An 18,039-nucleotide genomic window follows, 5' to 3' on the forward strand; every position below is an offset into this window, starting at 1 on the left:
CACGTTGCAAGCAACAGCCTCGGTCTGGTACGATGCCAAGATGGTGGTGTTTCCTCCCTGAAAGCACACCCGGAATGAAGATTTCCGCAAGTGAAAGACATTTCTTTTCAAACGATGGACGAGGGGCCCACTATGGATGACACGGCACCACCAGGAGATGAGTATCCCGGCAATGATCTCGGCCACATTGATCATTTTGACTTTATGCACGAAGACGATGTGCTCGGCGCTGCGATGTTCATTCACCGGGTGAACTCAAATGACATTGTATACCAACCGCGGCGTAGACGTGCCAAGTTGATCGGCAAATATTTAATGGGTGATGTGCTCGGCGAGGGATCATACGGAAAAGTGAAAGAAATGTTGGACACGGAAAGTTTGTTTCGTCGAGCTGTTAAAATCCTGAAGCGAAAGAAGCTTCGGAAGATTCCAAACGGCGAGCAAAATGTGCAAAGGTGATTTCTTACTTTCATTTCTTCAGAGTTAGACCACAGGCGGAAGGTATCGTCCACTGGACTACTACTATCACAGATACCTTCCGCCTGTGGTTAGACGAGGAACTATTTAGAAAAGATCGATTTGAACTGTAACACATTGGTGACATGAGTATAATGCACACTGTTCCAAATACGTATTATTTAGAGGTATGTCTCTTGATGAGGAATTCAAAAAGGTATTTATAACGCCTACCAAAAATCCCAGGCCGAGGGGTACCAATTACCATTACAAGTCGAATGACACTAAGACTAGATAGAGGCCGGTCACACGCAAAGATTTGCTCGGCCACACAGACCGATTTTCGCCGTAAGATTGAGCTGTGATGGAGCTATGTGCAGGGGTGGGATTTCTTCCGTCCCTGACGGATTTCCGTCCCAGGAAGTATTTTGGAATTTTTTTGGTTTTTTTGTTTACCTTAAAGGCACAGTAAGCCTCCCGTAAACCATCACAGAGCTCCCCGAGCGTCTACATACAGTACAAGCATACTTCCATTTGAACGCTCACCGAACGGGAACATCCTGGCTGCTTTCTGTCGAGCGTGAGAAATTTTCAAAGAATTTATTTTCGTGGACTTACTCCTCTACAACAATGGCGCCTCGTTTTGGTGTTAGACGGCTGTTATGAATATTCAATACCGGAAATCACGCCCGGACAGTAAGCCTCCCGTAAACCATCACAGATACTGTCAGGCTTTTACACACAGTACAAACACCCTTCCATTTGAACGCTCACCAAACGGGAACATCCTGGGTGCCCTACGTAAAGAGCGAGCAATTTTTAAAGAATTAATTTTGCAGATTGTCTCGAACTCAGGTCAAAAATGAGTTACTTCCCTTCGGGTCTCATTCTATCGATGTAAACTGGCCATAGCCGTGGATCGATGATTATCAGAATGTTTTTGGACCGTGGTGCGTTTTTGCGCTGGACCTAACTTTTAAAATCTAAATAATAAATTGACAGCTTGTTACACAAACATTCTTTAATCATAAAAGAATTCTTTTTTGATCAAGACAAGATCAGTACAATTCGAAGTTGTGAAAGTTTGAAAAAGAAAAGCCCGGAAACAGGGTCACGCAAGGGTCGTAGCAGACGACGGTTTATGCATATCGCCGTTCCTCTCAACAGTCAAAAGCCATCGCCAGAGTTCTTGTGAACCACAGCCGTTTGTTTCGTGCATAAAAACGTGCTATTGTAGATAAGCTCACATCGAGTCACAATCAAATGACTAACTGACGACTACATTGTGAAAAAGGGAAACTGGATCACACGGGTTCACGATGGCTCAGGGGTAAGATAAACCACGCAAAAATAAATTCTTTGAAAATTGTTCGCTTTTTACGGAGGGCACCTAGGATGTTCTCAATCAGTGAGTGTTTAAATCTCTCTCTCTCTCTCTCTCTCTCTCTCTCTCTCTCTCTCTCTCTCTCTCTCTCTCTCTCTCTCTCTCTCTCTCTCTCTCTCTCTCTCTCTCTCTCTCTCCCTCTCTCTCCCTCCAAGATTTCGCCGAGCGGGCAGGTCGGAGTTTTTGAGCTGCGCTTCAATTTAACCCAACGTCGCCAATAACTCTTCAAAATGACAGTCGTTGGCTTGCCAACTGCTGCAGAAACAACCCTCCAAGCCCTGCTCCACAACCACCAAGTCACATCGTGGAAAATCGCCGGCAATGGGAGCAACTTGACTTTTGTTGTCAGATTTGCACCGGCGACCACTGATGGCGACCAAGCTACACGCTACGTTCACAGTGTCACCCAGGAGAACACGGTCCAATGTTTTCGCAGAAAACCACCGAGCCAGATGAGAAGAGACAAGAAGAGAGCCGAGGAAAGAAAAGCAAAACGAGAAGAAGCGAAGGCAAGTGAACCTTTTAATGTGCCGCTAATTGAAACCACCCCCGAAAAGCTACTGTGTCATTTCCACACCGCAGAAGTAAACACACCTGACACAGACATCAACAGATCACGTGAAACACGCAGCCTGGCCACCCCAACACAGCACGCACCTGCCCACTGTGACACTGCAAGCTCAACCACGTGCGAAAATGTCAACCCTGGGGTGTGTAGTGCTGTGACGTCACAGACAGCAGACGACGAAACCATATATAGCTGAACTGGCAGCAACGGACCGAGAGTTTGAACCAGATAATGTCTACGACTTAGCCTCACACTGCTCAAAGAACGTGCGACTTAAAGAAAAACTGTTAAACAGAAAGAGGAACCGCACTCTCACAAAAGTAGTGTGCGAAAGAAAAGGTGGAAAGAAGACGCTGATTGCAAGGGGAGACGACTACGTCCTGACATACGACTGCGAAACAGCACAGACAACGTCATTCTGAGAAGAGGAGGAAACGCCCCCGTGTGTCCGGCGTCTGCCCCAAGTCGACCGCAACGTCTTTGGAGAAGAAATCGACCATCTCACTACTGACCTTCATGTCGTGTCTACACTGGTACAGTGCTACCTCCGTGCCATGCCAGACTGACTGTTGTCGCTAAACTACAGGGCACACATATTTCATGTGTGTTTGTGACAAACCGCGATCGATATGGAACAATACCGTGTTTGAAACGGAAAAGTTATTTCCCGACTTGGATTACAAGTTGGATGCTTCGGGACCGAATCACGATGCATTGTTTTTGTGTAACAGACTGAAACCAATATGTACACTGATGTTCGTGGATCGTTCGATTACCCAACCCCCCAGCACCCCTTTGCTATAAACAATATGAGTTTTCGCAAATAAACATTCTGATTCTCTCTCTCTCTCTCTCTCTCTCTCTCTCTCTCTCTCTCTCTCTCTCTCTCTCTCTCTCTCTCTCTCTCTCTCTCTCTCTCTCTCTCTCTCTCTCTCTCTCTCTCTCTCTCTCTGTTTTGTTTTATATGACTTTGTGAGTCCAATATTTTTTTATGTACTTATACTCGACCATTATTTTGATGTTTTATTAGTTTAATACTTTGATGAGGTATGTGCGCAGTCTTTGCTTTTGTTTACAATTATTCTCTGTATATATGTTCCAAGGACAGGTGGGAAGATTAGGCTAAGCCTAAAACTTTTATCCTTATGTAATAAAGTTCTGAGTTCTCTCTCTCTCTCTCTCTCTCTCTCTCTCTCTCTCTCTCTCTCTCTCTCTCTCTCTCTCTCTCTCTCTCTCTCTCTCTCTCAGTATGGTTTGAAAGTTTGTGCAGATCCAGAGACGGGATCCATGTCCCACCCCACGGCCATGGGGCGACGTTCTTGACCCCGTTAAGGTCAGTGCTTGTTTCAGTTTTTTCACACACACACTTGTCTTGTAGAAGTAACTTGTATAACCTCCATTTTGTTTGTTCTGCAGAGAAATTCAGCTGCTGAAAAGACTTCATCACAAGAATGTCATACACTTGGTGGACATGTTGTACAATGAGGAGAAACAAAAGATGTAAGTAACACTGATGACAGTAAATTCTGAAACATGCATGTGCCATGCAATGTGGAGAAACAACGTTGTTTTTTTGTTTTTATCTGTCAATGATTGTATCTCATCTGTATTTGTAATCCTTTTAATTAAATGCAAAAATAACAAAACAAGAAAAGAAATAAGTTAATAACATTTCACGTCATTTGACATTTTATTTTTAATATAATTTTGTGGCACGGCAACATTACAATTAAAGGTTGCAAATGACTCGTCTGTTGACCGAATTCATGATAAATTATTACTGCAATATCTCTCTCTGCTGTAGATGACTTTACTTAAGTTGTTTGTCCACTCATAACATTGGTTTGACTCACACAGTAACACTTGCTTGAAAATGAAACCATGTTTAAAAAAAGGACTTCCTTTTGTAAATAACAGAAAATGGAAAAGTGTTGGCGTAGTCAATATAATTTCTGCTAGTGAATTTGAAACAATTACGTGTGCGTCGTGCTAGTGGAAGTTTTTGAACTGTGGCATCCCGGTGCATGAATCTCCTTTGAAACAGACAGTGATGTTCTTTGCATTGACAATAATCTGTGATGTGGTTTGCAGGTACATGATCATGGAGTATTGTGTGACCGAGTTGCAAGAGATGTTGGAAAGTGTTCCAGAGAGAAAATTTCCTGTTTGGCAGGCTCATAGGTAAGCTGGTTTCTTCTTCACATTACTTGAGAAGTTTGTTGACAATAGTATTAACACAAACAGATATGAAAAGTTGTAAATTTACAGTCTTCGTATGTGTACCGTACTTTCCGGGTCATAAGGCGACTTTTTTCCTCGAGTTCGACCCCTGCGTCTTGTATAACAAAGCGTGTATGGAATACGAAAAAAATCAAAGAGACCGCCTGAGTACCAGTCACACAACTTGTGACAATGCATGTTTCAGCTACTAGGTACTGCCCTGGCCAAGTTTCCTCGAGCTCTCAAGCCACCCAGCTATCACAATGCCGGCCTTTGATCTGGCCGCACACACAGAGCACACATAATTATTTCCACTCTGTTAAACTCGGTCACTGACCGGTCACTGACCCGGTGCAGGAAGTATTTCCTCTCTCAGATATGACAGGGGAACCACCTCTCATGGCAAAAACTGGGTCATTGACCCCTGGGAAGAAGGTCGTGTCTATAAACAAGGCCACCCAGCTATCACAATGTCTTTGATCTCCCGGCACACACAGAGTTCGACTCTGTTAAACTCGGTCACTGACCCCGTAGCAGGAAGTGTTTCCTCTCTCAGATATGACAGGAACCACCTCTCATGGCAAAAACTGGGTCATTGACCCCTGGGAAGAAGGTCGTGTCTATAAACAATGGACCTGGCTTTGATCTCGCTGGCTTATTTTCATTCTTCGAGTATACTTTTTCCATTTTGGTGCGCCCTATCGGCCCCCTGCGTCCAATGGGTGACTGGATTACAATTTTTTTTAAAAAGAAGGGGGTGCGTCTTAGATAACGAAGGGCCTTGTCACCCGGAAAGTACAGTACAAGAATCAGACTTTCTCAGTTGCAACTGGTTGGTTCTCTGGTGTTTTTTTTAATTGGAGTGCAAGATGTTTTTCACAAATGGAGTTACTACTTACTGTTACATTGAACATGTACTTTTTCTTTGGTACAACAATGTTTCCAAAACTACTTCAGACAGCCTCTCATTGTGTTCACATTGTGTTTTTTTGTTATGTAGACAGCTAAGCAGAAATCAGTCTCGAAAGCTTTTACCACACAGAATTAACTTGGCTAATTGTACTTTTAGCAGAAATAACATGTGATGTAGTACCAATGTGAGATTGTGGGTGACACTGATACTAGTAACAGGTATTTCTACCAGGGCTGGAGTATCTGCATGGCAAGGGCATTGTGCACTAAGACACCAATGTAAATACATGTATACCATTTTGATGTGACCGTTACAGGTATTTCTACCAGCTGATCAAGGGCCTGGAATACCTCCATGGCAAGGGCATTGTACACAAAGACATGTATACCTGTGTGATGTGATTGTTACAGGTACTTCTACCAGCTGATCGAGGGCTTGGAGTACCTTCATGGCAATGGCATTGTGCACAAAGACATCAAGCCGGGCAACCTGCTGCTCACTCAGGACGAGGTTCTCAAGATCACAGACCTGGGGGTGGCTGAGGTATGTCACTGGGTGCACTGTCAGGGATGGCCAAGTTGGCCGCCTGAACGCCAGGGGCTAGTTCCGTTGGGTTAGTAAAAACCGTCTGGCAGCTTGCCCGGTTGGTCCATGAAAATTCTGGTCAAATGCAAAACAACACCAGTCAGAATCAGCTTGTTTCTTTGCTAGGCCCTAGACTCCTTTGATTTTGCTAAACCAGTCACAATCAGCTTGTTTCTTTGCCAGGCCCTAGACGCCTTTGATTTTGCTAAACCAGTCACAATCAGCTTGTTTCTTTGCCAGGCCCTAGACGCCTTTGATTTTGCTAAACCAGTCACAATCAGCTTGTTTCTTTGCTAGGCCCTAGACGCCTTTGATTTTGCTAAACCAGTCACAATCAGCTTGTTTCTTTGCTAGGCCCTAGACGCCTTTGATTTTGCTAAACCAGTCACAATCAGCTTGTTTCTTTGCTAGGCCCTAGACGCCTTTGATTTTGCTAAACCAGTCACAATCAGCTTGTTTCTTTGCTAGGCCCTAGACGCCTTTGATTTTGCTAAACCAGTCACAATCAGCTTGTTTCTTTGATAGGCCCTAGACGCCGTTGATTTTGCTAAACCAGTCACAATCAGCTTGTTTCTTTGCCAGGCCCTAGACTCCTTTGATTTTGCTAAACCAGTCACAATCAGCTTGTTTCTTTGCCAGGCCCTAGACTCCTTTGATTTTGCTAAAGCAGTCACAATCAGCTTGTTTCTTTGCCAGGCCCTAGACGCCTTTGATTTTGCTAAACCAGTCACAATCAGCTTGTTTCTTTCCGAGGCCCTAGACGCCTTTGATTTTGCTAAACCAGTCACAATCAGCTTGTTTCTTTTCCAGGCCCTAGACGCCTTTGATTTTGCTAAACCAGTCACAATCAGCTTGTTTCTTTGCCAGGCCCTAGACGCCTTTGATTTTGCTAAACCAGTCACAATCAGCTTGTTTCTTTCCCAGGCCCTAGACTCCTTTGATTTTGCTAAACCAGTCACAATCAGCTTGTTTCTTTGCCAGGCCCTAGACTCCTTTGATTTTTCTAAACCAGTCACAATCAGCTTGTTTCTTTGCCAGGCCCTAGACTCCTTTGATTTTGCTAAACCAGTCACAATCAGCTTGTTTCTTTGCTAGGCCCTAGACTCCTTTGATTTTGCTAAGCCAGTCACAATCAGCTTGTTTCTTTTCCAGGCCCTAGACGCCTTTGATTTTGCTAAACCAGTCACAATCAGCTTGTTTCTTTGCTAGGCCCTAGACTCCTTTGATTTTGCTAAACCAGTCACAATCAGCTTGTTTCTTTGCCAGGCCCTAGACGCCTTTGATTTTGCTAAACCAGTCACAATCAGCTTGTTTCTTTGCCAGGCTGTCATGAATCCTGTTTGATTGGACTTCGCCTCCAAAGGTGATAGTTGTGTTTCGGCACTCAGTTACACTAAACCAGTCACAATCAGCTTGTTTCTTTGATAGGCCCTAGACGCCGTTGATTTTGCTAAACCAGTCACAATCAGCTTGTTTCTTTGCCAGGCTGTCATGAATCCTGTTTGATTGGACTTCGCCTCCAAAGGTGATAGTTGTGTTTCGGCACTCAGTTACACTAAACCAGTCACAATCAGCTTGTTTCTTTGATAGGCCCTAGACGCCGTTGATTTTGCTAAACCAGTCACAATCGGCTTGTTTCTTTGATAGGCTCTAGACACATTTGCCAGGGATGACAGCTGTCGCACCAGCCAGGGATCGCCTGCATTCCAGCCCCCGGAGATTGCAAACGGCCTTGACACCTTTCCAGGGTTCAAGGTTGATATATGGTGCTCAGGGGTCACTCTGTGAGTACGCTTTGTTTCATGTTTGTTTCAGCTCTTTCAAACAACAGTTGAAAACTTTCTTTTTCACACAATATTACACCAACCCGGCCTAATGTCTTTTCCATTCCATTTCTGCACGTACTCCTCTCCCTTAAAGTTGGTATGATTGTTGAAAGTGTTCGCTGGGTATGTGTGTATATATAGTGTGTATAGCATATACGAATATTGTATGAACAGTACATGTGGTGATTTTTGTCGATATGGTTAATTGTTTTATGTAGGTTGTACATTTAATTGTTCTATTTTGTATATGTTCTGTTGTAAAGGGCCTAGAGCCATAGGTTAGGCACTTACAAATGTCCAGTTATTATTGTTATTATTATGTGTTGATGACTGGTGGAATACTGTTTTGTCTGTGTAAAAAAAAAAGCTTTTTGTTACGCTGTCTATAGAAAGAAAAGTATGTATGACCTCTATGTTGATGTAGGTGTCTGTGTGAAATAAAGGCTTTATGCCGTACTTTCTATCTATGTAAGAAAAAGGAAGCATGACCTTATGACCTCTGAAAGATAATCAGTGATAAAATGGACACACTCCAACAAAATCCTTCTTGCATTTTGATATTTGTACATTTTTAATGTTGAGGAAGCCTGACCTTTATGGCCTCTAAAAGTAAAAGATAATAAGTGATATAAATGGACACACCCCATTGAAATCCTTCTTGCGTTTTGATATTTGTGAATTGTTAATGTTTGTGGTCAGATTTCATCCTGCCTGACCAGAAGGGAGATGAGATCTTTGTGTTGTGGTTTCCATATAATACAACATTACCACGAGTCTGTATCCGCGAGACAAAGATGAGATATTTACACCCCCGGTATAGGGGTGTGTATAGGTTTCGCTCGATGTGTTTGTTTGTTTGTTTGTTTGTGTTCGCATATAGATCTCAAGAATGAACGGACCGATCGTCACCAAACTTGGTGAACAGGTTCTATACATTCCTGAGACGGTCCTTACAAAAATTGGGACCAGTCAAACACACGGTTAGGGAGTTATTGGTGGATTAAAATTATACAAGGACTTATAGAGGGACATCTTCATGGTCAAAGGGAAATAACCATTCTCACTCAGTCACTGCCACCAACTGAGAAGGTTATTTCCCTTTGACGGGGGTGTTTTTCCTACCTCGTAGGAATTTCTTGTTGTGTTGTTGTTTTCAGATACAACATGACCACCAGTCTGTATCTGTTAGATAGAGAGGATATCTTTGTGTTGTTGTTTTCAGATACAACATGACCACCATTCTGTATCCGTTTGACAGAGAGGATATCTTTGTGTTGTTGTTTTCAGATACAACATGACCACCAGTCTGTATCCGTTTGAGGGGGACAACATCTACAAGCTGTTTGAGAACATCGGGAAGGGGAAATTCAAGATACCAGACAGCCTGGATAACCTCACAGCTGACTTACTCAAGGGTAAGCTTTAAGTTTGATACTGACTTATTCTGACATTACTGTTTGATATCCTTATCTCTGCTGGTGCACAGAGATCCACTATCTTTATCGAAAAGTTGAATAGATTGGTGAAAATCTGGCTGAACGTGAGTTTTTTTTATAAGATTCATGTGGGACTATGTGTGTGTGTATTCAGCGCGACGGACGCAGTGGCGTGGTGGTAAGACGTCGGCCTCCTAATCGGGAGGTCGTGAGTTCGAATCCCGGTCGCTGCCGCCTGGTGGGTTAAGAGTGAAGGTTTTTCCTATCTCCCAGGTCAACTTATGTGCAGACCTGCTAGTGCCTTGACCCCCTTCGTGTGTACACGCAAGCACAAGACCAAGTGCGCACGGAAAAGATCCTGTAATCTATGTCAGAGTTCGGTGGGTTATGGAAACACGAAAATGCCCAGCATGCCTACTCAACGAAAGCGGAGTGAGCTGACTATGCTCTCAGAGTATAGTGTGGGGAACCCAAATGGGCAAACGAGCTCACACAGAAAATTCTGGAACGCTGAAGAAGAAGAAGTATTGAGCGGACTCTCCTTTGTTGCTGCAGGAGGAAAGGGTTTGGGTTCACGTTGCCAAGCTCTCCCAAAAAGGCTACAAAAGTAAACTGAAGCTGAAAAGTTAAGCACCCTTTTATTATTAAAAAAACCAAAATAACACTGAATATCTGCAGTTAGTTAGAAGATTATTTGGAATTTCTACTACTGAATATCTGCGATAAATCTCTGAGCTTTGGATATTAGTATACACATATTCAAAGCCTGTCGATTCAAATTCTACTGAATATTTGCGCTAAATCTCTAAACTTTGGTATTAGTACAGTAAAAACAACAACTTTTAAACATAAAAGTGAAACATTGTCAAACAGAGAAACCAAGTACATGTATAGAAGAAGAAAACGGTCCTTTTAAAAAACATCAAACACAATGTGGATATATTCACTTATGCCTTTGCATGCTATGCAGTCCGTTGAAATAACTGTAAGATGTGTTAGTTCGGGGGGGGGGGGGGGGTGGAGGTTGATGTATTTATCCACAGTGTTTTCTTTGTTACAAAACGAAAGTTCCACTGTCAGTCTAATGTTTATTGTAATTCAATCAAGTTGGCTTTATAATGAAACAGATCCTGTGATTGGTCAGAATGCCCCAACTTATTAAAAATTACCGGTCATTAATTGTCGATAACCACTCGCTAAAAAAGCCATTAACCACCTGCTGGCGAGGCGCATTGATACAACCTCAATTAGTCTCGGTTAGCTTTGAGGGTCATTTTACAAGTAGGAAATATGAAGGCCAACAAAATACCGAGACCATAAGGTTTGCGAAGTGATGACGTCGATTACGTGACGTAAGTTGATGCATGAATTCTTCCGGACTACGTCAGTCAATTCCAAAGATCTCTATTCGCTCCGTCGGGCTTCAATTAGACTTTGGGAGGGCGTCGATCCACGATGACGACCTCGAAGTTTCAAATGGAAGCATGTTAATGTGTAATTAAGTTGTGTGGTTGGTTTTATTGTAGCTAAAACCTATTGACAGTTCTTGTTTTGATCTCTTTATCCCCCTCAGGATTGAACAGCTTACTGTTCTTGTCATTATTTTCTTTGTAAATAATGACTGTATCAGTTCTGTTGTATAACTCAACTTGTCTTTCATTTGATTCAGGTATGATGAAATACGAAGCAGCAGAACGCTTTACCCTGGAACAGATCAAGCAGCATGAGTGAGTTCTGTTTCTCCCATCGGCCTCCGCACCCTCGCGTCATTGTCTGCTACAGTGGAACCCCCCCCCCCCCCCTTTTGAGACCCCCCAAGTTAAAGACCTTCTCCCTTTGAAGTCCTGGATTAGTCTGATTTTCTGTTCATAACCTCTGTAAATTTACCACCATTTCAAGACTCCTGTAATCCATGTTAGAGTTTGGCGGGTTACAGAAACACCAAGCATGCATCCTCCGAAACTCTCTGGTGCAAAAAAAACCGGGTGTACGTGTGAGTTACAGAAGAAGAAGAAAAGTCAATTATGGACTGGTTCACCCTGATGATTTATCTCGTCTTGTATGCGTCATTTCAGCTGGTTCAAGAACAGAACCCCTATGATTTATCTCATGTTGTGTGTCCTTGCAGCTGGTACAAGAAAAAGCACCCCCGCACACTGGAGCGCGTGTACTTCCCCCCTCACCCTGACGGAGGCGATGAGCTGCGCAGCATGACGGTTATCCCCTACATCGAGGTGCTGCACCTCCCGGAGTCCCTCACGCCCTCTGACCACGACCACGACCATGACCATGAGTTTGAAGACTTCTCTGCTGAACCGCAAGGTGCATGTGGTGAGTGTGTTGTGTGTGTGTGTGGCTGTCTGCATGTGTGTGCCTCTCTGTGTGTGTGGCTGTTTGTGTGTGTGGCCGAATGTGCTGACTGGCTGGCTTTGCACATAGATTCTCTGTGCATTTTTAATTTTGACCAAAATACAACATTTTACACAAATCGAGGCAGTCATTGTTCTCCGAGACTGCGTTTGAGATGAACAATGACTGTCGAGATCCCGTCGCGATATAACCTTGAATGGTTGAAAACGACGTTAAACACCAAATAAAGAAAAGAAACTGTCGAGATCTATGTCAAAAGTCACAGTTTGGTAAAAAAAATACAAATTACATTCATTGTCAAGGAATTTTGAGGTGAGCTGACTTTGTGGTCCGCTGTTTGCTTTTCCGTGCACAGGGTTTTTACATTTACTTACTCATTCACACATTTTTACACACACAGTCGCACATATGCATACACAAGCATACGGGATGAGGACAACACGCACTCGAACAAGACACACGGCACACAACGAATGAACATTTCAAACATTTCACTATTGACTCAAAACATCAATCATATATATCAAACATAATCACATCACAAAATACCCCCTTGCCATACCGAAGCAGAACGCAGTCCGGCACTTCATACAGTACACTTCCCCCAGAATCCTTGGAACCGCTGTTTACAACACATGTCCTCGGAAACACACACTAAAGTCCTGGGAGTTGGTATAGTCTCTCTCGTCTCTCTCGTCTGTCCTCCGACACAAGTTCACATCAGCTTCTTCTCTCTTCGCCGCAGGCATTAAAAATAATAGCTGACTAATTCCACTAATTAATAAAACACGATCATCCCACACCACAACAAACACATCCGCTCGCATCATTCATCCCATCGCTCTCTGTCCTCACATCCTCGCAAGGTCACACTGAACTCCCACAGCAGGGGCGTGAGCATACCACTTTCTGCACAGCACAAACGTCTCCGTCTCTAAAAAACAAAGCAGTGATTATACCTATGCAAATAAGTTGGTCGGCTCTTCCAAGAGACCGTTTCAACAAAGATTTAGAGACTACTCGGAAATAATACTAATTCCACGATAGCTCATAGGTACCGTACTCGTACCGAAACCACTACAAATTTTCCCTTGACATTCACAGGGGTGTTGTTTGGGTCGGCCCTGCAGCCAATCGCAGATTTATTTTTTTACTTTGGCCGAAACTTTCATGTCCCTATCAGCCAAATGTCCGAAAAATATTCGCCTAAATCGGCCAAAGTTTGTCCAGTTTTTTGTATTGGTCAGGCTTTGATTGCTAAAACTGCTGCCGATGTACTTAGTCAACTAAGTTGGTTGCTGATATCACATGGCTCAAAGAAGGGAAATCCAGTGTTCACATGATACATAACGTTTTCTCGGTGGAGAAAAGAGGGTGGGTGGGGGGGGGGGGGGGGTGGTCGATAAGGGGATGAGTGATTGGGGGGGGGGGGGGGGGGGGTTTGCACACAGTCATGTTAAAGTGTTGCGTGGTTTTTTTTTCAGTCGAGGGTCTAGGCCTACCCATGGTAAAGGCCGGGGGACTGGTGGAGAATGACAGTACGCTGGCTGCAGACATTGTGCGGGCCGCTGACGACCAGTCCGCAAATGCTGCGGCTGCGGCTGCTACCTCATCCAAGGCACACAAGAAATCAAAACGGAAGAACGCGAGTAGATTTGGCTTTGCTCCGTGCAAACAGTCCTGACACACGCCGTCTCTACCTCATGTTGCGCTCTTTGGAGTCGGATAGGGGCTCAGGGAGCTCCGTCTTATCTGGACTTCTGATTTCTGTGTCACAGGGAGACTCTTCTCTTCTCTTCTTCTTCTTCGTTCATGGGCTTAGACTCCCACGTTCACTCATGTTTTTAGCACCAGTGGATTTTTACGTGTATGACCGTTTTTACCCCGCCATTCAGGCAGCATACGCCGATTTCGGGGGAGGCATGCTGGGTATTTTCGTGTTTCTGTAACCCACCGAACTCTGACATGGATTACAGGTTCTTTTCCGTGCGCACTTGATCTTGTGCTTGCGTGTACACACGAAGGGAGTTAAGTCACTAGCAGGTCTGCACATAAGTTGACCTGGGAGATCGGAAAAATCTCCACTCTTAACCCACCAGGCGGCAGCGGCGACCGGGATTCGAACTCACGACCTCCCGATTAGGAGGGCGACGTCTTACCACCACGCCACTGCGCCCGTCACAGGGAGACTACTGCGTCACCTTTCACGGCAGACTCCGCAGAGTTGTCTGCCGGCGAAGAGCGCGGGCTATTTTATTATAGTAGCTTGACGTTTCTTCTACGTCGCCGGCTAGGCACCTGTCAATTGTAGAGTTCTTTATGTGATGGGGTCTGGCTGTTGCTGTCTCCTTGTATGCTCTTGAGAAACTTTTAGTACCCATAGCAATTTTTATAGGGCTAATATACCTGAGGCCATATTTCAAAGTGGTAAGGCTATTTTAACATACATGTTTTCTGTTAGTTCAAGGCTTGCTTTATCGGGAAAAAAACAAAAAGAAAAGGGCTTTACATGCAAAATTTTAAGTTAACAACGGAAGTTACATAGGTGTCACACTTTTTCATGCAAACCCTACTGAAGAAATTGTAAGATTCTATTGTGAATATGCAAACAAAATAACAATCAGATGATCAGAAACAGAAGAAGAGAAATAGGGAAACAAAATAGAACATAATAAAACATAGTGATTATACTTGTGAATTAAGAAAAAACCACCTTTAAACCAATTTTTGAAGCTCAATTTGAAGTATGGAGCACAGACAAACATTAATTAAAAGTGTTAGAGTGGTTACACTGTTCAGAGATTGTGTTAGATACCAAGTTGAATTATCCCACTTTATAACTGTTAAAAGAAATACATTCCTTAACGCCCAAAATCTTGAACTGAGATGCTTTTAATACCCCCACCCCCTACCCATTTTGACGGAAAGAGTGCATATTCTCTTCCAACTTTTGCCGGTTTTTGGAATTTTCCAGGTTGCACCCATGCGACTGAGCCAAGAAGGCAAAGCCAACTGTAGAGTGAAAAATAGGAAAGTCTATTTTGTGAGATACTGGATACTGACGACAGGACACGTTCTCACGCATGAATGTCGTAAATGCAAGTTCTAGCGATTGTTTTTAATTGAACTGATAGAAAATGTCGATATTTGTAAACTTCTGGTATTTCCTAATGTTTATTTAATTATTTTGCATATGGATGTGGCTAATGCGTGGATTAACTGTTACTACACACAAAGCATTCTCCAACGTAGTCTACTGATGTATTCGCCAGCCTTAATCCTGTTTGACTGGCTTTGCCTCCAAAGGTGATTTTTGTGCTTCGGGCACTCGGGTTACATCTGGACTGGTGATGTTTGGACTAGTGATGTTGTCTGGTTGAGTGATGTTGTCGGTACGAGTGATGTTACAGGGCAGACTGCAAGTAACATCACTTTCAAGTCTAAGCTGAAGTGCTTGGACAGTGACAAAGGCAGAACTGGGCTGAGGTGCGTGCGATTGGTGGAAATTTTCCATTTGTTGTGATTTCAACCAATCAGACTCCGCGGCTTGTTCCATCCCATTTGGGTGGCACCCCGTTTAGCTTCGCGGACCTCAGCCCTGGTGATAAAATGAATGTACAGAATTGTTGTTGACTCCAACCCAAAAGGTTGCTATGTTCATTGGATTTAGTTTTCTGACGCTGGAATGGAAGAGAAGAAAAGTAAATGGGTATAGATGTGTACATTTCATGAGCCTCATCAATTTGGAGAAAAAGATTTACTTACACAAAGTAGGTCGGTTGTTGTAACACAGTCATGTTTGTGATGAAAATGAGCTGAAAATTATCCTGGAAATAATTGTGACCGTTCATGATACTGGAAATTGATAGGTGATGCGTGGCTAGAATGTCAAGTAGCACATATCTCTGATGTAGGGCATGAACGGCGGGGTAAAAACGGTCATAAACGTAAAAAGATTGTGGGAGTTTCAGCCAATGAAAAAAAAAGCGGAAGTGAACAATTGGGAATGGGAATAAATGTTGTTTCAGTGGCATTACTGTATAAACCCAGTCTGTTGGGAATAATGCTGCGTTGGGGATGAACTATCATTCTGAGAGTTATTGTTGTTGACCTGTGGCTGTGAGTTGTGATATAAAAGTTGATGGGACCTGAGTCAGCTCCGCTAGAATAAAAAAACAAGGAAGGTATGTTATCGGAACGTTTAATTTGTGACAGTCTTTTAAAAATGGACAGACAGACAAACACTTATAATACAGAAAATAAAATTATCTGACAAATTGTCCGAAAACTCGCTCAGCAGACACAAGCGAGACAATCTGGGTCGAAGATTAGTGAACATAACGTTTTGTTTTGTCATAAATTAAACGTTCCAATAACATACCTTTCTTGGGTTTTTTAATCTAAGTTTTGGAATGACAGGCAGTGTATTTGTTTTTGGATGTCAGCTTTGCTAGAGGCAAGGCCTGTTTCACGTTATGCCATGGGACAGGGCGACTGTGTTGTGACATTCACCACTCTGTTTTGATGTGCGCTGGACAAATCTCTTGTTTCAAGAGAGGTGGCTTAGTTTCTAATATTAATAACCTGTACAAATGTTTATGGAATAAGAAGTGTATGTGTGAGGCACATAGGTGCAAATAAATGGATGGTACTGTGGTCCCCCCTTTTGAGACCTCCACACATTTAAGAAATTCAGGTCTTCTTCTTCTTCTTCTTCTTGTCGATCACTCAGATGGAAACGCCGGTTCTCCGCGCAAATGTTGCCGTGCGCTGTAGGTCGTCCAGACTGCCACGGAGCTTCCCTTGCACCGTGGTCGCCTCCGCCCAGATCTGGCTCCTGAGGCCATCGTGTAGTGGGCAAGTCTGCAGCAGGTGTTCCGTTGTCATGCTGCCTGTTTGACAAGGGCACTGGTCTGACTGGCCAATTCTGAACTTGGTGAAAAGGTGGTGGTTCATTCGGTTGTGGCCTGTAATTCAGGTCTAAAAAGGGACGGAGTCTTTAACACTGTCTACCCCACCTATGTTCACCAAGATTTTTTTAGCCGAGACCAGCTGTGCTGCAGCAGGTCACTCAGAATTGTAGAAACTGTGTAGAAACTGTATCAACACGCTGGAATGCAGGCGTTAGATCGACGTTACAGGAAGTGACTGTGTGTACGGATATATATACGTATCAGGTCAGATAGAGCCATATGCATGGGTACGGATATATCCGTACCTGGTCAGATAGAGCCATATGCATGGGTACGGATATATCCGTACCTGGTCAGATAGAGCCATATGCATGGGTACGGATATATCCGTACCTGGTCAGATAGAGCCATATGCATGGGTACGAAAATATCCGTACCTGGTCAGATAGAGCCATATGAGTGGGTACGGATATGTCAATATAACACTTACCTCGACAGTACTATTCTTGCACATTATCTATTATAGGCCGAAAAAAAATTGGACAAAACGCTGAGTGGGTACAATTATCTCCCATAACCATGCGCCACCGTGGATCCCAAGCACTGTCCGAGTGCTTCCCCCTTACAGGATGTAGGTGGCGCGTCCTCTTTCTTTTTTCGCGCGTGTCAGACCGGCTGTGTTTCTGCTACGCTCCCGGATTATTTTGGACTAAGAGGCTCCTTTTCTGTGTGGACTATCACCTGTTGGATTATTGTGTGTTATTCCACTTCTGGCTTGAGGCTACGTTGTGTTTCCTTCAACTTGTGCCTCCGTTTTTGTGTGGCGGACTCGGCGTGCCTCCCGTCCTACTTCGTGGTGACCGGTCGTCTGCTTCTCGTTTCGCCGCATTCACTTGAGTATTGACCTAAATTTTCTTTGAATTTTGTTAATTCTCGGTCTTTAAGGGTACGTACAGGGCGAGGTAGGATGTCTCGTCCTGTTTTGGGCTCTGGTTCTACGGAACCAGAGTCTGCCGGGGGCAACCCTTCTCCGGGCGCCCAGCGTCATGTTTTACGCACGGAGAAGGGGATCTTTCGGCGCTCCGACTCTCCCTCCCCAAACGCTTTGCGTTTGCGGCGAGGGAGGGCGGAGAAAGCCTGTTTGAGCAAGCTCAATGCGAGCTTGCTCAAACAGGCTGGGCTTGAGCCTGGGACTTCGGGCGGGGCTGCGCCGTCGAAGGTTCGGGGAAGGTCGAGGGGAAAGAAAAAGCTTCTTTCTCCTTCTCCTTCAGTGGAACAGGCTTCCCCCCCTTCGACGCCGTTGTCCGGCCCTCAGTCTCAGGCTTCAGCTCCTCCCGGTTTCGAGCCTGGGGGGAAGGTTTCCTTCTC

The 18,039-nt window shown here is 44.1% G+C and overlaps 1 protein-coding gene and 1 long non-coding RNA gene across 3 annotated transcripts in view; both read left to right on the plus strand.

Annotated features, from left to right (window-relative positions):
* Nucleotides 1-18,039, plus strand: part of LOC138967312 (uncharacterized) — a 534,423-nt gene that overhangs the window by 503,217 nt on the left and 13,167 nt on the right. The window lies entirely within an intron of this gene.
* LOC138967305 (serine/threonine-protein kinase STK11-like) lies at nt 18-17,138 on the plus strand. 2 transcript variants are annotated; one of them, XM_070339840.1, is made up of 9 exons: nt 18-455; nt 3,825-3,908; nt 4,500-4,589; nt 5,952-6,084; nt 7,774-7,910; nt 9,240-9,367; nt 11,058-11,115; nt 11,517-11,719; nt 13,243-17,138. In XM_070339840.1, exons 1-9 carry the CDS (start codon nt 115-117, stop codon nt 13,440-13,442), a joined length of 1,374 nt encoding a protein of 457 aa, XP_070195941.1. In that variant the 5' UTR covers nt 18-114; the 3' UTR covers nt 13,443-17,138. The 2 variants fall into 2 exon arrangements, with proteins under 2 accessions (XP_070195941.1, XP_070195942.1); XM_070339841.1 differs by having other exon boundaries at nt 11,517-11,710.

This window comes from Littorina saxatilis, linkage group LG5 (genome assembly GCF_037325665.1).
Source record: "Littorina saxatilis isolate snail1 linkage group LG5, US_GU_Lsax_2.0, whole genome shotgun sequence".
Classification (NCBI taxonomy): domain Eukaryota; kingdom Metazoa; phylum Mollusca; class Gastropoda; order Littorinimorpha; family Littorinidae; genus Littorina; species Littorina saxatilis.